Source organism: Elephantulus edwardii, unplaced genomic scaffold, assembly GCF_000299155.1.
Source record: "Elephantulus edwardii isolate Elephantulus edwardi_28Jun2011 unplaced genomic scaffold, EleEdw1.0 scaffold00015, whole genome shotgun sequence".
Classification (NCBI taxonomy): domain Eukaryota; kingdom Metazoa; phylum Chordata; class Mammalia; order Macroscelidea; family Macroscelididae; genus Elephantulus; species Elephantulus edwardii.
The window spans coordinates 20,178,234-20,200,640 of NW_006399765.1; the positions used below are offsets into that span (position 1 = coordinate 20,178,234).

The following is a 22,407-nucleotide window of genomic DNA, read 5'->3' on the forward strand; positions in this document are numbered from 1 at the left end:
GCTGTTCCAGTCGTTTTTGGATAATCTTCAGTAAAATCTTGCTTGCATGTGAAATCAGTGAGATTGTTCTGTAGTTTCCAGATTCTGTTGGGTCACCTTTCTTTGGGTTTGGTTTATTTAATACATGCAGAAAGCATAACATTTTCAAAGTCACGCTTGAATTTTCCCCCTTAAGCCACAATCATCTGCACTCTCTTCCTCCACAGCAGCCCCCGTCTCTCTCCCATTTCCGGTGTGTCCTTCCAGAGGTTATCTGTGCGTCTATAGCACATGCGTCTCTCTGGCACTTGTTATAACTGTGGGAACAACCCTACATAATGGTAGCACTGCATCTACGAGCACTCACAGGCCAGACGAGCCATCTGCAGTCCTCTCTAGCTGACACTCTACAGAACCAAGTTCAGCATCTGCTCAGAAAGACCTGGACCATTTGTAGAAGCCTGGTGAATTCCTCATGGGGAGTCAGTGGGAAAACTGGGCAGGGATTGATTGGTGATGTCTGCCCTGGCCACGGGATGGGATGCTACACTTGTTCCTCTTTGATCTACTGTTTCCCAAGCTTCAGCCATCTTCTTCACGGCTTTTGGGACATCCAGGTACCATCTACACTATGACTTGGTTTGTTTTTCTTTAAATTCACAGACTTTTTTTTGGCCTAAAATAAACTCTGTCTTTAAGAGGCAAATTTATAGTAGTGCCTTACTTGGAAAACCAGTATCGTTTGCCGTAAATGGAAAGTAATTGGTAAAAATAAATTCAGTGAAAACAAGACACTATTATTAAATGCTAGCCAGATACTGTTGTCTGCCAAGACTCGTAGCCCAAAGCCTGCCCTCTCATAGTTAGAAAGTGAGATTAGTGAGTGTGAGAGGTTTTCTCCTTAACCTCGTAATAATTACCATTTATTAAATACTTGCTGTGTCCCAGGCATTACCTCATTAATTGCTCACAGCTACTGTATGAGGAAAGGAGCCCTGGTGATGCAGTGGTTATGCATTTGGCTATTAACTAGAATGCCATTAGTTCAAGCCCACCAGCTACTTGGCAGGAAGAAGAGCTGACTGTCTGCTTCCATAAATATTTACAGCCTTGGGAACACTGTGGAGGGATTCTTCTCTGCCAGGAGGTAGTGTTGACTTGACAGCAGTGACTCATGGGTGTTGCAGAAGGTGGAAATTATTATCATGTCCATTTTATAGATGAGAAGACTGAGATGAAGGTCTGACTTGAGAGTCTAAGCTTTTAATCCCTGAAAGATGAATTAGGAGAAAATTGGAAAATACACCATAGAAAACCACATTTTATACCACTACTGAGGGTATTTGTCACATTTGGGAGCCCTGAACTGGAAGGAAGAACAATTAGAATTAAGATGTGTATCTGGATTCAAATCTTGTCTCGTTAGAAATTCATATGTGACCCTGGTCATTGATAACTCAATTTGTCTAGCCTTTGACTCCTCAACAGGAGTTGGCATATATTTTAATTTCTGGATGGCAGGAGCCATTTCCTAGTTTACTGAACCCACAACATCTGGCACCCCTTGGGCAGTATCAGCTAGAGCTCATTCCATTGCAAGCAAAAGAAAACCCAGTGTCCTGGCTTTGCTCTATCATTCTGACCCATCATCCTTGATCTATAGCTTCCATCTTCATTCTTGTACCTCTTGGTCACAGGATGGCTGCTTTCCCTCCAGCCCTCACAACAATATTCCAAGCATATAAAAGCAGGAAGAGACAAGAAGCAGCAGTGTTGCACTTAGGAAAGCAGAAACTTTTCAGGTTCTGTTACATTGTGTCATATGGCCGTGAAGGAGAAAGGAGAAATTACTTTCTTTAAAACCAGGGTTCATTGCCACACCAAAGGAAAATGAGCTTCACATAGCAATGATGAAAAGAAATGAGTGTTGGTTATGCACCTCGTAGAAAGCCAAACCAAGCTCGATTTTGCCCTGTGATGTCCCTTTACATTACAAAGTAGAACTGCTCCATAAAGTTTTCTTGTTTATAATCTTTATGGAAGCAAATCACCAGGCCATTCTTCCATGACACTACCAGATGGTTCAAACCTTCAAACTCGTGATTCATCGACAAATGTCTTAGTTACCTGGTGCTGCTGTAACAAAAGTACCGTAAGTTGACGGCCTTAACAAACAGAATTTTATTCTCTCGCAGTTTGGGAGACGACAAGTGTGAATTCAGGGCGCTGGCTCAAGGAGAAGGCTCTTTCTCTGTGTTAGGAAGGTCCTTGTCTCCCTTCAGCGTCTGTAGGCCCAGCATTCCTTAGAGATCACCATGTGTCTTGTCATCAGCCTTTTTTCTTGGATCTAGAACAGTCACTGCACAGAAGTCTTGGGTCCAAAGCAAGCTCTCCACTCCTAGATCTTCTTTCTGGGATCTCTCCTGACCTCTGTTTTTATGTCTCAGTCGAGAGTGATTCAGATGCAACCTAATCCTGTGGATCACATGCTACCTCGTTAACAAAACCGCCACTCATCGTGCTCCATTGACATCATAGAGGTCAGGATTTACAATACATAGGATAATTACGTTGAATCACAAAATGAGGGATAATTACATAATGCTGAGTGTCATGGCCGAGCCAAATTGCCACATCTTTTGAGAGGTGCAGTTCAGTTTATAGCAGTGATTGCAAACCCCCAAAGTTTATGCCAGTGATTTGGCAGACCCCAAAGACCTCAGGAAACCCTAGATGCTTAAGGGAGAGGGGTGTGAGGGAGAAGGGACTCCTCAGGGACCTTGCAGCCCTTTTGAGCTGTGATAAAAGAAGACCCACCCTCTGTGCCCAAGAGCACGAACACTGCGCTTCTCCATAAAAGGGCTTCTATGTGAACTTGTGCGTGTTGAGGCCACTTTTGTTTTTACTGGCAAGCTTATTCTAGGGGAATGAAAGTTCACCACAGTGCAGATGTGTGTTTAAGTGCGACGGGGGGCATAGGCAGGGAAGCCATGGAAAGGGAATGTTTTCAACGGGGGAGGCAGGTGTTGGGGCGAGGAGGTCACAGAAAAGTCCCTGAGCAACTGTGTCAGGTGCCTTCCAACCACAGCCGAGGGCAGGACCTGGCCTTGGAACCAGTCCTGCATCTCCTTGGTTTGAAACAAGGCCTGCCAGCCCTTCCTAGCATACAGTCACACTCATAAGGCAGTGTTTATTCTTCTATTCGTGACCGGGACTGACTTGGCTATTGTTATTGTCATTTTCTAGCTGGGTAACTTTCTAGCTTCGGCACGTTTCTTAACCTCTCTGTTCTATAGTGTCCTTGCCTGTATATTGGGCTGATGTGAATGGCCACTTCATAGAGTTGTTATAAAGGCTGAATGAGTTAATGCACACGACGTTCACAGAACATTGCCTGGCATAGAATAACTTCTCAGAGCCCAGATGACACAATAGGTAAGCACTCGTCTACTAACTGAAAGGTTGTTGGTTTGAACCCACCAAGCTGCTCCAAAGTAGAAAGGCCTGTCATTCTGCTCCTGTAAAGGTCACAGCTTAGAAAACTCGATGAGGCAGTTCTGCTCTGTCTTACGTGGTCATGAAGAACTGAAACCGACTTGATGGCACCTGACCACAGCAGTGTCATTGTCTCATATGAAAAGCTCGACGGAAGTTGACAGCTTTCCAGTCCATGCTGGGATGTGGTTGAGTGTCGTGGCCTTGACTGTGACTCATAACAAGTTGATGAGTAACACATCTGAACCTTGCCCCTTCTTGTGCTTCCTTACTGTGTGGAACATCCTGGAACTCGTAGGTACAGCCACTCAGCCAGTCCATCTTGACCTTGAGGATCTTGCTCTGACTCTCCCCTCTTCCCAGAATGATTTCTTTTTCCCCCCAAGAACCAGCCCCCTCCTGAAGATACACCTTCCTTGCCTCTAAAGAGTACCCCGGTTATACTTCCTCCCAGACAGATTTGTTCTTATCAGTCCATAGGATATTCAGTACTCTTCTCCAACACCATAATTCAAAGACATCAATTTTTCTGTCATCCTCAATTTGTTGTCCAGCTTTCAGATACATAGGGAGCAAATTGAAAAGATTATGACTTGGATTATTCACATCTAAATCTTCACCTCTGGACCAATAGGCAGCATGATGATAGATGGAGAAAAGATTGAGGTTGTCAGCTATTTCCTTTCACGTGGACCCACGCTGGGAAGCTGACGATGAATTATCTTGTTTCTGCAGTGATTAAGATGGCAAGTGTAAGTCTTTTTTAAGGTTTGGGGATCCCAGTGAAGTTGTCTGCAGACAGAACTTCCTTTAAGCATGGACCTCAATCTGTGTTTCTGGAAGGAGGACATTGGGAGGGTGCCCGTGGCGTGGAGACCAGAGTTGGGCACTGTGTACCAGCCTCGGCCTGCTGATGGGGCTCTGCTTTTGGTTTTATACCATGCATGTAGAGAGGAGAGACCGGTCCTTAGAGAGGGACATCATGCTTGGGAGGGTGGAGGGACAGCGCAGGAGAGGAAGGCCCTCTATGAGGTGGATTGATTCAGTGACTGGGATAATCGGGATGGGAGTGTCAGAGACAGTGCGATTGGCACAGGACAGAGCGGAGTTTAGGGCTGTTGTACATAGGGTCGCTATGAGTCGCAGGCGACTCGACGGCACATAACAACAACAACAACAAAGCGTGCACCTTTCTCATCCGCATCCTCAGGGATTTGTAGAGTCCCCAGGATCTCTTCCCAGCTTATGGCACTAAACATTTTGAGAAAACCAGGGGGCTTCCTCCAGTGGGGGCTGCTTTCTGTATGCAGTGCCTGCACTTCTGAGAAGCCATGGGTACCCCCTGAACAGGCCTTATATCCATCCATTTGCTCAACAAATCTTTGTTGCCACCTAACTGTGTACCAGGCTCTGTAGCAGGCACTTGAAAGGCATCAGGTCGCCTGCTCTCCAGGTAAGTGAAAAGTAGCAGAAGCAAGAGCAACAAGAATGACGACGCTAGGGGGAGCTCTGGTGGCCTAGTGGCAAGAAGCTGTACTGCAATCCTAGAGGTACACCATTCAAATCCACCAGATGCTCTGCTGGAGAAGGAGGGTCAATTTCCTCAAGTACCAGTCAGATCTGATTTGACGGTACATGCACACACACACACAAAAGAAGAAGATGCTAAGAGTAGAGGAATTTTCTGAGCTCTTCTGAGTACAGAGTATAATCTCCAATACATTGTTGCTGTTGTTAAGAGCCATGCCACTCATAGCTACTCTGTGTACAACAGCTCTGAACCCCTGCTCTTTCTTGAGCCGCTTTCCTTGTCTCTGACTCACCTGCTCCCACGACCCCAGTTCCTGAGTGAATCCATCTCATCCAGGGTCTTCCTCATCCTCTGTGATTCCCAATATGAAGTCACAGCCTCTGGTGCCATAGCTGCCAGTCTAATCTAAGCATGCTCTGTTGTACAGAGGTTTTTCGAAGGCCTGTTATTTCAGAAGTGAATGGCCAATCCTTCTCCTTCCAATACATTACATATATTTAATGCGTTTGATTCTCACAAGCTCTGAAAGATGGGTGCTATCATTTAACCCCCATTTTTCAGATGGAGATATTGAGGCCCAGAAAGGCTAAGTAATTTCCACAGAGCCTGGTAGCTGATACATAGCACTGTACCTTTGTCAGTCCGACTATGGGGTCCATGCTCTTATCCCCCCCCCCACTTAACCTTGTGTCTTGAATTGATTTTAGACATAGAGAAAAGATGCAGACAGCACAGTGAGTTCCCATATCTCTGTCACCCATTTTCCCCTAATGTTAGCATCTACTGTAACCATGATACGTTTATCAAACCAGAAATGAGCATCAGTCAGTACAGTTATTTTGGAGGCAGTGGTGTTTTGTTGGTAGAATTCTTGCCTTCTCTGCGGGAGACCTCAGTTCAGTTCCTGGCCAGTGCATTTCATGCTCAACCACTGTCCAGCTGCTGGTGGGAACGTGTGTGTTGCTGTGATGTTAAACAGATGGTAGGAGAGTTTTCAGACTAAGAAGACCAGGGAGAAAAGCCTGGCCCTGTGGACCAAAACATCTACTCCTCAGATGCGTCAGGATGTCACCGGATGAGTAGCATGTCCTGCTGTGCATGGGGTTTCCATATATCAGCGTGCTTATTCAGTTACTTGCTATGTATCAGAGAGCTGGACAATGACTGAGGGTGACAGAAGAAGAATCGATGACTTTGAGTTGTGGTGCTGGAGAATAATCCCGAACATACCCTGAACCAGCAAGAAAACAAATAGGTCTGTCTTGGAGAGGGTGAAACCAAGTTTCTCCTTGGAGGCTAGGATTTTGAAGCTCACTCTCACCACATACTTTGGGCACGTGGGCAGGAGGGATCAATCCTTGGAGAAGGACATCTTGCTCAGAAGGGTAGAGGGACAGCGCAGGAGGAGAAGACGACCCTGGATGAGATGGTTTGACATTGTAACTGGGGCAGTGGGGGTAGGTGTGTTGGAGTCAGTGAGACTGGCTCAGGACAGGGCAGACCTTAGCGCTGTTGTACATTGGGTTGCTATGAGTTGCAGGCGACTCAATGGCTCATAACAACAACAACAACAACGTCACTAAACTACAGGCATTATTCCAATTTCAGCACTTAGCCCAGGCTCTGTCCCAGAATTCTGCATTACATTTAACTCACCTTTCCAACTCACTGCCTTGGAACCGAAACTGACCCATAGCTGGCCCTCCAGCATGTTTTCAAAGGCAGTAAATCGCACAGGAGGAGATTGCCCACCTTTCTCCAGTGGAGCAGCTGGTGGGTTCAAACCACGTGCCTCTGGGATTGCAGCACAGCTTCTTACCACAAGGCCGGCAGAGCTCCCTTATACTTAGTTGCCCCAGTCTGTGGCAGATCCCTGTCTTTCCTTGTCGTCTGTGAATGCTGGTCTGCTGTTTTGTAGCTACCCTTCGGTTTCACAGTGCAATATTTCTGATGTTTCCTCATGATTAAATTCAGGCAGTGCCTATCTGCACGGCAGGCCTCGCAAGTACATCTTTGCTTTTGTTTAAATTGGTCCAGTTGCCAATGATTTGATTCCAGCTCCCAGCAATCACAGGCATGTTAGATTAGAACTGTGCTCCGTAGAGAGTTTTCATGGCTGGGACTTTCTGCAAAGAGATCACCAGGTCTTTCTTCCAAGGAACCTCTGGGTGGTTTTCAAACTATCAGCCTTTCCATTCGTAGCCCAGCGCTTAACTGTTTGCACCGCTCAAGGACTCCATGAACTCTTACCAGGGACTAAATGGTATCAATATGTCTTCTTACGATGTTGTGAACCTTCAAACCTTATTATGATGCTGATCTCAGTGGTGATCAACACAGCCTATGCTCCTTAATCTCTGATTTAAATGCTTTCTCTAAGTATCGAGAGACCGAAATATAAAATAAGCTAAAACATTTGGCCAGCACTCTTCCAGTGGTTAGGTGACCTGGTGCACAGGACATGCTCCGGACCCAGGAAGACCCTTGAGAGCTTTAAGACTGGATTAAAACCACAAACCCGTAATGAGGCACAGCAAACCCCAAATTCTAGGGCTTTGGAAATCACTGAAGCCCTTGATGATGGGGGAGACAGCCAGGGCCGGGGGAATAGATCCAGCAGAGATGAAAGTGAGGCTCACAGCTGCTCTGACCATCAAACCTGTAAAAGCAACGTGAGGTTTGGGGGCCAGCAGTGAGTTATAGCCGGTGGGACCAAGGACAAGAAGGCTTTGATCTGGAAGCAGGAGACATTGTGAGGGGAGCCAGGCTTTTTTGCATCCTCCCCGCCTGCGTTAGATGTGCCCGCTTGGAATTTACAGGTCTGCAGGAGGAATGTCCGTCCGTCCATCGGTCCTAATGGTAAACATGCAAGACAGGCAGCTCTGCAAGCCGAGGAGCGGGGTTGCCACCGGGGAGAGCAAGCCCAGCATCCGGCGAGGGGACATGACAACCGGGCAACGTTTTATGAGGCGCCAGGCCCGTCAGGGAGGACAGAGGCAGGATTTGCAATCCGATGAGGCTTTCCAGGGTTGCCGTGGGAGGTCATCTTGGGGAGCGCTTGACCTCTCTGTTGGAAAAAGTATCAACTTAGAGGAGATTGTATTTACTGCCAGGAAACTCTAGACTGGAGACCGGAACAGGGCATTTCGGATGGCTGCTCTGCCACAGACCAGATGTTGGCCTCCATTTCTGCAGAGCGAGTCGCTGGCCGGCTGCAGATGGGACTTTGTGGAAGCAGCTTGTCCGGCCCTTCTTCCAAGGCACCTTGAGTGGGTCACACACTCTTCCAGTCTTTTGGGGAGTTCTAAAAGGACGTCCTGCGAGGCCTCACGTTACGATGCCTCCACAGTGCACGCAGCTGGTATCACAGAATGCCACCCAAACCGCCCAGCAGGCAGCTGTGTGCTGTCAAGGCGTCACCTGTGCGAGGCATGCAGGAGGTCTGGGGTGCGATGGGAGGAAGGGGGAGAGGAATTTTCAGCTAGCTGAAATCAAACACCCACCAGAACGATTCATGGGATGGAAATGACAGCAGGTTGGAAGGGGAAGAAAATTGAGATGAAAAACAATAGGTCTCCGTGGACACGGGTGATGATTGTGCAATGTGATGAATGTACTGAATTGTCCATATTAAAGAGAAATTGAAATGGCAAAGGTTTAATTACATGTATTTATACTTAGTGCACTAAAAATTAAAAGGGTTGTTATGAGGTGTCAGCAGGCCTGTTTTCAGCTCATAATGACTTCTTGTGACACAGCAGAACTGTCTTTTGTGTGGCTTTCTAGGCTGTAATAGCCAACAAAGGAAGCTCTGGTGGCCTAGTGTTAAGAGGCTGTGCTGCAATCTAAAGGCATGTGGTTCAAATGCGCTAGTTGCTCCATGGGAAAAGGATGGACGGCCTCCTCCCAAGCGATTTATTGTCTCTGGAAGCCCACTGTAGAGTCAGCTATGGATAGACTGACTCCACAGCACACAACAGTCTTCAACAAGGGAGCTCCAGCAGCCTGATGGGTAAGCTGTTGGACTGCAAAGACAAGCAGCTCGAATCCACCAGCTGCTCTGTGATTTATAGCCTCCGTGTGATTTACAGCCTCCGAACACTCTCTGGAGGCTCGCTGTGAGTCAGGAACCACTTGTTGTCAATGGGTTTGGGGTTGAGTCTTTGCAGAGTCCTTTGCATGTGCTGCTCGCCAAAAGTACAGAGTGACATGTCCATAGTGTAGTGGTTGTCATAATTGCCTAGGCCGAAAAGGTCAGTGGTTTGAATCCACCAGCCGCTCCACAGGGGGAAGATGGGCAGTCTCCTCCTGTGCAGATGTCTGTACAGGCCCGGAGTCCCAATGGAAGGGCATCGCAGCTGGCAGTCTGCTCAACAGCAGTGGCTTTGGCTGTGTGTGTTTGCTGGTTTAATCCTACCAAGAGCAGAGCACTAACTCTTTCTCTCGCAGAGCCCTGATGGCTTCAAACCACCTTGGGTTAGCAGCCAAGCAGTTCATTAGCCTTTGCACAACTGTCAGTCATAAAGCTTTGAGTTGTTCAGTGACGTTATAAAAGAATATGGAAAGCCCTTAACTGCATATTGTTAAGTGGACGAAAGCCCATTTGAGAAAGCTGCATACTGTCTTGTTCCAATGATGCAGCGTCTGGAAGAGGCAAAACTGTGAGAACAGTGGTTGCCAGAGATTTATTCTTTCCACGGTCCAGCTGACCTGAGTTTGAATCCCAGCTCTGCCACTTACTATCTGTGAACCCTGCACTTCTGTGTTCTCATCCCCTCCAAGTCTTTCATGCAAACATGGGGCCTTCCTTAACCCCTCTTTTTTAAAGGCCCCACACACACTCCTCATCTCCTCTTTTTGCTTTAACTGTGTCCACAGCACATAATACCATCTAAAACATCATACTGTTTTCCATGTTTACACATTCTTGATCTTTCCCTATTAGCACGTCAGTTTGAATGTTCTAAGGAATGGGCCTGAGGATAGAGATAATGCCTTATTCATCTGTTTTCCCCAAAATTCAAACAGTGTCAGTATCATATTGACGATGAATAAATAAATACTCGTTGAATTCATGAATCTATTATCTTCTTGTGGAAAGACTCCGAGTCATAACACAACATGTAATAATTGAGTGTCTATTATGGACAGAGGTGTCTGTGCAAGTGTGTAGGAGCTTGAGATGAATCAGTGAAGAATCCATGCCTAGGTCCTTGTCGACTGGCCAGCATCTGTATACAGTAGGTGCTCTGCAAGTCTTCAGTGGGTGAAGGGTTAAGACTAGAATCTCTGCACATGTGCACATTTCTGCCACAGCATTGCAGTGTTAGAACCATCATCCCACCAGGCAGTCTCATTTTACAAGAAGGCTGTGGTGCTCGGGATGTTTCATGTCCAAGGTCACATACTGAGTGTGGAAAGAGCTGATCTTGAACTTAGGACTCTTACAAGCTGGTCCCCTTTCTCCTTTCTGCTCTACTCACACTGAACTTTTTTCACTTTCTCATCTCTCCAGGCTTTGTGCTCTGCAGCTCCCCTCCCGGTGGGATGCACTTCCTTCCAGATCTTCTTGTGGCTGGCTCCTTCCCATTGTGGCTGGCTCCTTCCCATTCCCTAAGCTTCTCCTCCAGCATCACTTCCTCCAAGAGGCCAGGAGAATGAATGGGTTTATTAATTCTCTGTTAAATGGAAATGCATGCACGTTTAAAGCAGTGTGTGTTGGGTGTGCTCAGAGTTGCCCGGGTCATCCGCACGTTTTTCGTCTAGCCCCACATTCTCTTCTGAACATCCTTCCACATCAGCCCATGTGGATTCGCAGCCTTCTGGCCCCTCCTGGCCCCCCGGCCCCCTCATCTCTGCCACAGCAGTGATTGTAAGCCGTGTGGCAGAGACACAGTGACAGGGCAGCCCTCTGAAATGGCATTCCCAGGAATGTGGATTGTTTTATTACCAGTTAAATATGCTTTATGCTACCTGTGAATGAGGCCATTGTGACATTTAGCAACTGATTTGATTAAACGCAGATGTGGGCTGGACGCTACATGGAGCAGAGACACAAAGAGAAGGAACTCTGGGTATGTGTTTGGATTTGTTGGAGGGGTGGTTTTTTTTAAGGTAAAATGAGCCAAACATCCCGGAGTCAGTGAGATAGAGTCGGATGTCTCCTCTCCTGGATGTGGACCGTGAGTCCTTCTTGGTCTTCATTCTGGGTACCCTTCAGGGGGTTCTGTTCTTGTCCTGGCTCAGTTTTTGTTTCATTTTAACTTTGTGTTTTATTTTTTACCTTCCCTGGATGTTTTTATTCCCATGAATTCTAAAGAAATGACAGATCGGTGAAGACTAGCCCTGTTGGCATCCCAGTGGTGACTTCTTAACCCACCAAGACTAGAGATCTTTTTATTGAGCTCTGACTCTGTGCACTTCCTCTGGTGATGCTGTGACTGAAGCTTTCAATTACTAATCCAAAGATCATTGGTTCCAACTACTCAAACCTACCCCATCGAGCTTCCTTTTACAGATGGGGAAACCAAGGCTTAGAGAGGCCAGCCACTTGTCTCTCATCACCACGCCAAATGAGCTGTTACGTGGTCTTCTGTATGATCTTCCACCCCTTCCAGGCTCTAAAAACACAGGATTCATCTCTTATCTACAGAAAAAATGTTTGGCCCAGCAAGTATGTATTTAGTGGGAGAGTAAACAGGTGAGTGAATAAAACATCACCTGCTTTTAGGGGCAGAGCCAGGGCACAGCAGCTCCAGACAAATCTTCACTGTGTGACTTTTCATTCTGGGTGAAGAAAAGAAGCAGAGAGACGTATGAAGGTCTTTGGTTTGTCCCTTTGGGGGCACATGTCCTTGGTGAAGATCCTTAAGTAGGCAGCTTCATGATGGGCTCGCCTCTCACTCCTCTGTGGCTTTTCCACTGACTTGTATCAGTGCTTTCCTCTTACCTTCCAGTTACACATTTAGATCTTTCTCATCTGTGGTCCCTGTTGTGCTTTTGGAAATCTTATTTTAATACCTGATTCGGTAGGCTAGTATTTTTAATTAAGTCTCCTATCCCCTGATGTCTTCTTAAAACCAAACAGTAGCTTGTTTAATCGGTGAAAAAAATACCTACCTTGAGAATTCTGCATTTCCAGGCTCTATCTGGATCAAATTAACAGCAGCAACTCAAAAGGTTAGATGGTGAATGTCGGGAGCAATGAGTTTATGTAAATGGAGAGGGTGAGAGGTCAATTCCCAAAAGGAGGATGAGAATGGTCGCACAATTCCAAACATATATAGCATGTAGGAATGGTCAGATGGCGTATGTACTGCGGTGTATCTCTCAACAATGACAGCATTATTGTAAAAAGAGAAGGATGGCTACTAAGATGTGGATAAAAGTCCAAAGAGGGAAGGAGAGGAAGACAGGGGGACAGAGAATGGGGAGGGGGAATCATGGGGACATAGAGTTTAGTGGGTGGAGGGAGGGGATGAATTAATTAGGAAAGATCCAGTGGGGATCTGAAAAGATGGGGTGAGAGTGGGCATAGATCAATGGTGATCAATTTTTTTAATTTTATTAAATTTTATTAGTTTTAATGAACATTTACAGGGATTTGGGGTTTTCATTCCTTCATTGCTGCACCGTTCTCTCTACCCTCCTCCCCAGTTTGTTCTTCTTCCCCCGCCATCCGAATGTCTGTTTTAATTGTCCAATTGCCACAGTGCTTGTCAAAGACAGTTCTGATTAATCTCCTTTGTCAGTGTGCCCTTTGCCATTCCCTATCACTCCTCCCTGAGAGAGACTTCACCCTGACTCATAAGGAAAAGGGGATGGCGCATTCTCTTAGCTACTTCCTGCTGAAAATGGACGCTGTGGGTTTCAGGGTGAAGATCTTCTCTCACTACTCTAAAGGGCCCCTTTGGCAGTAGGAAACACATAGACTATTATGGAGATTGATTTTGGAATTTAGATGCACTGTTATCAATTGTGCTTAACTGTACATGTTCATATCCCTGAAGATGTATCATGGGGGGCTTGCAACCTAGAAGACACAAATTTAACTAACAAGTTATAAGTACATGAGTCAAAAATTATGGAAAAGTAAAAGAAAAGATTCTTTCATTGTTTTACAAACCCTCCCCCAGGTCCCCTCCACCGTGTGGCCCTCGCTCTAGACTCCTGTCATGACAGAAATACCTAGTCACATATCTCTTTTACACAGTTTTCTCCCTCCTCTGTTTCAGTGCAGTATACATTATTGAACACATCTTACTCAGTCTCTCCCCAACCCCGAGGTTAGTCCCATTCTACAACAGTGGCATCATGTAATATTTGTCCTTTTGTGACCGGGATATTTCACTCAGCATAATGTTCTCCAGAGTCAACCATTTTGAATAATATTGCATGAGTTCCTTGTTTTTTAATGCAGCATAGTATTCCATTGTGCGAATATACCACAGCTTCTCTAGCCATTCGTTTGTTGATGGGCACTTAGGTTGTTTCCAACTCCTTGCTATTGTGAACAAAGCTGCAATAAACATGGGATCAATTTTATAAAACACAGTGTATGTCAATGAAGGAATGTGTAAAATGCAATTTACAAGAATGAAACAATGTATACAAATTTTGAATGGAAACCAATAGAGGTTGTCTTTTTATAAAAAAAATCTAATTCTATTTCATGAATACTTCTGAGTATCACGAAGAACTCGGTATATATACTAGGTCCCTCTGCTGTAGGAAAAGATAATGTCGGATGGGTTTTAAAGTCAGGTTAGCAGGAATAATGGTGCTTGCTTGTTGGGGTTTTCACGAGGCTGCCTTGGAATTACTGGCAGTCTAGGGTGGGCATGTGACTCTTGGATGAGAGCAAAATCAGGTTACCCTAAAAGAACTGGGCTGGCAGTGGCCTGTGATGTTCCCTGGTGTCCACTTAAACTCTTGGAAGAGGGGACCTCACACTGACTGAGAGCCTATAATTCTGAGCCAGGTTGGCCTGGCCTTGAACCTGGGCTCAGCCACGTCTTAGTAATACCTACTTCCTCAGGTCATGGTTAGGATTAAACGAGATAATGTACATAGTTACTAACCTGAACTCAGCTTCTAAGTGTTCAGTACATGGAGGCTATTATTATTATTTTTACTTCTTTAAAGTGCTAAAGAGCAAAAATGTGGCTTCGAGGACTAAGATACACCTGACCCAAGCCATGTGTTTTCAGGGACTTGCAAAGGCATCCATTCTTCTTCTGTCGTTCTTATTCATTGTCCAGCTCTCACCAGCATGCAAGTGATTGAAAAGACCATGGTCTGAATCAGAAATGTAATTAGCTCTTTAAATATTTTTTTAAACCAACCCATAGCTGACCCTCCAGCAGGTTTTGAGAGGCAATAAATCACGCAGGAGGAGATTGCCCATCCTTCTCCCCAGTACCCTAAAGACCTGTTTATTGTTTGGCTGAGTTGCAGGCAAATGCAGTTCCAGGCTTGAGGATTGTCTAAGGGCCACAGTCGCTGGGATTCTGCTAGTCCCTGTCACACCAGTAAGCTTGGCCTTTGCTTGCTATTTGTGTTTGTTTCACATTTTTCTCCCTCCCAATAATGAACCTTCTACTGTGGTCCCTCTCCAAGAAGTCAGCAGTGGGAGCTGGGCACCATCTAGTTTCTTCTGGTCTCAGAGTCATACAGGCTGAGGTTCCCGAGGTCCAGGAGACCCCTGCACTAATGGTTCCCACTCACCTTTGATTTTCTTCACTTTTCTTTGCTCCAGACAGGGAGGGAGCAGTAGTTACACCTTGGGTGGCCACTCAAATTATTCTCAAGAACTCATTGCCCTCCACTGAATTTCTGAGGCTGTAAACTGCATGGGAGTAGATTGCCCATCTTTCTCCTTTGGGGCTACTGGTGAATTCAAAGCATCAGAGAGGTGCCACTTTTGGTTAACAGTGCAGCTCACTACGTTCAACACCCCAAAACATTAAATTCAATGCCTTCACCACAGTTGGTATGTCAAGAACTGGCCTTCACCTTGAATCCTTCCTGACTCTGTGACCCAAATGTGGGTTCTGCATTTCTTCCTTTCCCCTCCTGCATCTCAGCTCACAAGTCTGCAGCCCATGAGGTTAGTGTCAGGGGAGGATGTGTCCAGAGACAGTATCTCAGAACATGACCCTGGCGTGCTCACCTGCCATCTCTCGCTTGTGGCGAACAAGGGAGAAGTGACTTGGGAGGAGGAATAAAGTCAGATCATCCACTTCAGAAGAAGGGACTCCAAGGGGGGCACTTGCTCAGCAGCAGAGCCTAAGGGGAAATACCCAGAAAAGACAGAGTCTCACCACATTCTTTATTCTAAGGAGCCTGGCAGCATTGTTGGTTACATGGTGAGCTGCTAACCAAAGGGTCAACAGTTTGAATCCGCCTGCCTCTGCGAGAGAGAAAGATGAGCAGCCTTCTCCTGTAACTGTTGACAGCCGTGGAAACATGAGTCAGAAGTTACTTTGACAGCAGGGGCTGGTCTCTGTCTTTATTATTTCCTCATTAACATATCCATGTATGATCGTTACATGTCTGATCCATCTTATAAAATCTGGCCTGGAATTTAGCAGACCTGAGTGAGATGTCCTCTTTGATGGCACAGCTTGGGCAGAGTTCACGGGGAGTTCGCCCCTGTCCCCGGCGGGTGCTGGCTCTTTATGGAATTATCTCCAATCTCTGAGAAAACAGGAAGGTGCAGCAGCGTTGGCTGCCAGTGTCAGTGCGTGTTTACTTCCCAGATTACGTGGAGTGTGTCCCCGCGGGGCCCTGGTCCTGGTCCTGCTCCTGACGCCTGTCACAAAGGACGATGGAGCCGTCCAAACCAACCGCTTGGATCCAGGGCCTGTTGTAAGTCACGCCGTGTTTGAGGACTGTTTTGTGGTCTCAGAGGTGGTTCATGTTGTCCTGGAGGGCTGGGCCTGAGCTGGCTCCCCTCACTCAGAGAGGCCTTCTGCAGGCAACATTGCTGGCCTGCTTGGTGTGAAGCCCAAAGGAGAGAAGATGGAGAGGGAACAAAAAAGGCTTGGGGCAAAAGGAATTACAAAAAAAATTTAAAATAAAAAATTGCAACAAAGGGAAAAACTGCCTGAGAGGGTTCCAGAGTCAAATGATTTCTTAAGGGATCAGTTTTTTGGAAATAAGTTTCCAGGCCTTTCTTCCAAAGCACCTCTGGGTGAACTTGAACTTGCAGTCTACCAGTAGCCGAGCACACTAACCATTTGCACCACTCAGGAACCCCACTGAAAGGACAAGGGTGGGGTTGTGCTCCAGATGAGACTCAAAAGATCGTTGAGACTCAGGCTGTTGAGACTGTTAGAGAGTCTTGAGCTGATTCCAGCTCGCAGCATCCCTGTGCAATAGATCAAAACGTCGCCCACTCGAGCACCATCCTCGGTCTCAGCCGTGCTCGAGCCCGTTGTTGTGATCACTGCGTCAGCTCCTCTTCTGGAGGGCCTTCCTCTCCTTCGTCAACCCTCTGCTCTTCAGGCGTGATGTCCTGCACAGCACGGAACACCCAGGAAGGGTTATTAGGGCAGGATCTTGATCTTTCTGGGCTTTTCTACACCATCTCTTTGCTGTTGCCACAGCCTGAGACATGGGCTGCCGGAGCCAGTTCTGGGAGATAGCGAGAAGCAGCGGTTCTGAATTCCAGTGCGGGTGCTCCTGGATGCAGGACAGAACCTTTCCAAAGCTGAGTGGCTGTGACCAGAATGAACGGTATTTACTGTGAAGCGTGATGGTCTTTGCAGCTGTACTCCAGTGTTTGTTTCGTAGGATGGCCCGCTGGAAGGTTCTGGAGCACCCAGTGCTTCTCACATTCACTACAATGAGGGACCTTTCCTTGGTGTAAAATGCAGTAAAAATGAATGATTATGGCATATATTGTCAATGGAGTCAGTATAATCTCCAAGGGAGCAAAAGTGTCTTAAGAGAAGAGGAAAATGGGGGGGGGGGGGGAATCTTGCTCTTTTTATGTAAAAGCTTTAATGCATAACCTAATCAGATACTGTATCTATGATATGAAAATTAAATGGGGGTCAAATACTTAGGAATTCAGAATTATCTTAATATGTTCTCTAGAGGAACAAAACCAGTAAAAAGTGTGTGTGTGTGTGTGTGTGTGTGTGTGTGTGTGTAGATGATGATGATGATGATGATGAAGATAGATAGATAGATAGATAGATTGATTTATCTCAAAGAGTAGCAGATACTCTATCACAATAAGAGATGACGAGAGTGAATATCAGGGGACCTATAATAAGACCTGTCTTGATCAGCTTCAGAGAGGATGTTTCCTTTATCTCATTTCTGCCTTCCCTGTATCTCACTCGACAGTCCAACAGCAAGATGGGGCATAAAGGTCAATGCTTAACATTCTCCATCAAGGAGAACTTGGCAGATGTGAGAAACAGAAAGGGACAAAAAGACAGAGAGAAAAAGATGACAATAGTGAAATTGTATGTCAGGTGCTGTTCTGAGCTCTTCGTGTGTGTCCACCCAGTTAATCTTTGTGTGTAGAGTGCTAAAAAGCAAGGCTGTCAGCCTAGAGACTAAGGTGGTGCACCCAGTCCAGGGTATGGTCTTCACAGTTAACTTGTTATGTTCCAGAGAGCTGGACAATGGCTAAGGATGATAGAAAAAGAACCAATGCCTTCAAGTTGTGGTGCTGGATATGAGTCTTGAACATACCATGGACTGCCAAGAAAACAAATAGGTCTGTTCTGGAGAGGGTTAAACCAAGTCTCTCCTTAGAGGCTAGGATTTTGAAGCTCTGTCTCAAATACTTTGGGCATGTGGCCAGGAACACCAGCCCTTGGAGGGGGACATAATTCTTGGAAGGGTAGAGGGGACAGCACAGAAGAGGAAGACCCCTAGATGAGATGGATTGATACAGTAACTGGGGCAATGGAGATTGGTGTGTCGAAATTAGTGAGACTGGCTCAGGACAGGGAAGGCTTCAGAGCTGCTGTACATAGGGTCACAGGCGACTCAACAACACATAACAACTTATTAGTTGTTTTTATTTTTTATATAAGCTTCTTGTTTAGAGTCAACAAGACCTTGTAGAGAGGACTTTTGCATTTAAAAGTCGGTTGTTATTCTATTTTGGGGGGAACATTCTTCTAAGTGGTGCAGCACTCTTCCGTCAATTTGCTGTACTGAGGTAACCTGGGGTTTCTGTGATGCTGAACCTGTACCACTAGGGTGTCAGATGCCATAATGGTTACCCATGGTAGACAGTGTTGGTGAAGCTCCAAGTTTAATACAGTTTTGGGAGCAGAAATGGCATCCACTTCCTAAACAACATGCCTCTGGAAATTCTATGAACTTTGAGAAACAATGATAGTTATAGAAAGACTTTAGGTCTCAGGGAAATTGAGATTAAAACTATTCCGTAACTTTTGAAGTTTGCAGGTTCTTTCTTAACCTCCAGACCCTAAATCCCCACCTTTCTGCTGCATCCTTCTCCGTCACGCCTCCTTCCAACTACTGGAAATGTAATCAGTGCCCTTGTCCCTCCTTCCCACAGGCACAGCCGGAATCTATCAAGGAGCAAATGGACTGACCAACGCAGCTGGATTCGGGACTGTGCACCAGGTAGACTGTCTCCCTCCAGATGCGTCTCTATGTTCTTTCCTTAAAGAAGGCAGCCAGGGTGCCCACTGGCATAGAGCAGCTGCCATCACCAGCCACTTACTGGACACCTGACCTCTTGTCCCTGGGTTTGGAGACTGCAGGGGGCGGAGGAGACAAAAGTCACTGAAAGGATCTAGAGACGGAGGCATTTGAATTACTAGATACTGTTTAAAGCTTTCAGAACCTCTTTTGGTGGTAAGAAACTGAGCTGCAGTCTTCTTTCTTAGTGATACTGAGGTCCTGACGAAACTCCCCTTGACATGGTCTCAAGACTGTGATGAAATTAAGGCGAGCTGCATTCCATCTTTAATCCTTTTACAGCTGTTTGGTTTATCAGATTATGGGGGAATCTTTACATAGCTCCTGTGTCATATCATTTCATACATGTATTTTGCAAGGGTCACAATTCATTCCATAACTGAAGCCCAACATATAATCCAGTAGGCCGCCAAGGGGAGGTGCCCTACCAATACCTGTTAAATTAAACAAAGTTAAAACAAAACAAAACAAAAAGTCTGTTGTTGGTGTGTACCATCAAGTTGTAACTGACACATAGCTGGCCCTCCAGCAGGTTTTCAGAGGCAGGTAATCGGCACAGGAGGAAACGTCCCATCCTTCTCCTGTAGAGCAGCTGGTGGATTCACACTGTGCCTTTGGATTGGCAGCGCAGCTCCTTACCAGCAAGCCACCTGAACTCCTCCTGTGATGGTGCATAAGATCATAAAGACAACCATGTAACACAACCGTGTAATCTTACTTCAGCTTAATCAGAATGCTCATATTGGATCACAAAGAATTAGGAACGCCAGATGCTCTGCTGGAGAGGGAGGGACGGTCTCCTCTTCGGCTCCCAGGAGTCTCACCTGTAAGCGTCTCCCTCTTCCCTCAAATAAGGCACTTGGTTCAAATCCTTGTTTCAGGTTGTGCTTCTGGAGAAACTAAAATGCTGACAAGCCCTGCCCTCATGGAGTTTTCATTCTGGTAGGAGACAGGCTCAGTGACCCAGCAGAGACCTGCTCAACTGCTGGTACCTTGGTCGACAGAGCTCTCCCCGTGGTGCTTCAGAGGGAAGAGCTGGTCCACTTCTCCGTGGATTCCCGGAGGCCCTCAGGTCACCTCAGGTCACAATGAGTCAGAATCGACTCAACAGCATCCAACATAGAAAGGGAGACAGAGAAACAGACACAGTAGAATGACCCCCCAGGTCTCTTCCCCACATCTGTGTGACAGACGGAACCCCACACCGCCCCCACTGGTGGAGGCGTCCTCACCACTTCTGTGTTTTTCCTCTTTCAGGACTATCCTTCCTATGCCGGCTTTCCTCAGAGCCAGTACTCCCAGTATTACAGCTCAACCTACAACCCTCCCTACGTCCCGGCCAGCGGCATCTGCCCTTCCCCCCTCTCCACATCCACCTACGTCCTCCAGGAGGCCTCGCACAGCATCCCCAACCAGAGTCCTGAGTCGCTTGCTGGTACGTACCGCCACCATCTCTCTGTCACTCATGGCTGAGGTCCCAAGGTCACACTTCACAACCTGGTGACAGGCCGCTGGGGTTAAATCCAGCCTTCAATGTGCCTGCTTTGCCTGTGTGTGTACATGCACATATGCTTAACTGTAGCCGGGTTTAAAAGTCAGAAAATATTACCTAAAAATTCTAATTTCTCACTTAGGCGCTGGACTCACAGCCAAAAGGTTTGCAGTTCAGGTTCCTTCAAGGATGCCTGCAGGTTTTTAGTGTCCCTCTCCCTTGTCCTTGAATCAAATTGGCATCAGTCAGGAATCAAACCCAGGTCTCCTACATGGGAAGATGTCAGGCCCAGAAGCCCTGTGGGGAGATTCTGCTTTGTGCTGTAGGATCCCAGTGAATTAGAATTGACTCAACAGCAATACGTTTGTTTTGGGGGTTGATGAGTCCAGAAGGCAGGACCTTTGGTGACACAGTGATTAAGTACATGACTGCTAGTCAGATAGCTGGTGTTTTGAACCCAGCTGCTCCTAGGAAAAAAGAGAGATGGCCATCTATTAGATTAGAACCCGGTTCCTTTGGGTTAGCAGCGCAAGTCCTTACCACCAGGCCACCAGAGCTCTCCCAATTAAAATGTCCAGATGTGAATATTGAATGTTGTATTTTTCTCCTTTTTTTTTTTCCTTTTGAAACCTGTATATGTTCTGAGGATTTCTGTATGCCAGGCTCGCATGGTGCTGAATGGACAATAAATAATGATCGGTTGGCTGGTGGTTGAGGGGGTAGCTTTGAAAAGGAACAATCAGGATTCATCTCTCCTCCCTCCCCTCTCCTGAGTATTCTCAGTTATCCTAAACTGTTTGTATAGTTTCTTTTCCTCAACATCAAGAAACAAAAACCTTCACAATTGTACCAGTAGGCAACCTTATGATAAATGGGACAGAGATTGAAACTGCCAAGGGTTTCCTTTTCCTTGGGCCCACAGTCACATCTCTAGAGGCAGCAGTTCAAGAAATCAAAAGACATTGTGTTAGAAAAATCTGTTGTTGAAGCTGTGGTATATTCACACAATGGAATACTACACCGCATTGAAAAACAAGGAACTCATGCAATATTAGTCCAAATGGGTGACCCTGGAGGACATTATGCTGAGTGAAATATCTCAGTCACAAAAGGACAAGTACTACATGGTGCCACTGTTGTAAAACAGTATTGACATCGGGGTTGGGGGAAACTGAGAAAGATGGGTTCAGTAATGTATACTTATTGAAACAGATGAGGGAGAAAACTGTTTAAGGGGAAAAATTATTAGGTATTTTTGTCATGACAAGAGCCCAAAGTGAAGGCTGTATAGTGGAGTGGACCTGGAGGGAGGGATTGTAAAACAATGGAAGAATTTTTCTTTTGCTTTTCCAAGAGCATAGTGTCCCAGGGGGGAGAGTTGGGAGGGGAGAAAAGTGCAACAATGAATGAATGGAAATCCAAAGTCTCTGTAAATTTTCATTGAAATTAATAATGTTGTTGTTGTTGTTGTTATGTGCCGTCGAGTCGCCTGCGACTCATAGCGACCCTATGTACAACAGCCCTAAACTCCGCTCTGTCCTGTGCCAATCGCACTGTCTCTGACACTCCCATCCCAATTATCCCAGTCACTGAATCAATCCACCTCATAGAGGGCCTTCCTCTCCTGTGCCGTCCCTCCACCCTCCCAAGCATGATGTCCCTCTCTAAGGACCAGTCTCTCCTCACAACATGTCCAAAGTAAGTTAGATGGAGCCTCAGAATCCTTGCCTCCAAGGAGCCACCCAGTTTAACCCTCTCCAGGACAAATCTGTTTGTTTTCCTAGCAGTCCATGGTATTCTCAATACTCTTCTCCAGCACCACAGCTCAAAGGCATCAATTCTCCTTCTATCCTCCTTGGTCATTGTCCAACTCTCTGATGCATAACAGGTGATTGCGAAGACCATGGCCTGTATCAGACGCACCTTAGTCTCCAGAGAGACACCATTGCTCTTCAGCACTTTGGAGAGGTCCCTAACAGCAGACTTTCCCATGGTAATGCGCCTTTTAATTTCCTGACTGCTGGTGCCAAGACTGTTGACTATGGAGCCAAGCAAACTAAAGCTGTGTACAATCTCAGTCTCTTCACCATCCATCCTGATGCTGCCAATTGGTCCAGTGGTGAGAATCTTTGTCTTCTTGACATTGAGCCTCAATCCATATTGTAGGCATTTTTTTTTAAAGTTGGGTAACAAATAATAATGATAGAAGAAA

The 22,407-nt window shown here is 46.2% G+C and overlaps 1 protein-coding gene across 1 annotated transcript in view; it reads left to right on the forward strand.

Moving 5' to 3' along the window:
• Positions 1–22,407, forward strand: part of EYA2 (eyes absent homolog 2 (Drosophila)) — a 194,366-nt gene that overhangs the window by 89,795 nt on the left and 82,164 nt on the right. The window contains exons 4-5 of the mRNA XM_006881747.1: positions 18,558–18,625; positions 19,961–20,138. Of these exons, the coding sequence (XP_006881809.1) occupies positions 18,558–18,625; positions 19,961–20,138 (246 nt within the window). The remainder of the gene's footprint in view (positions 1–18,557; positions 18,626–19,960; positions 20,139–22,407) is intronic.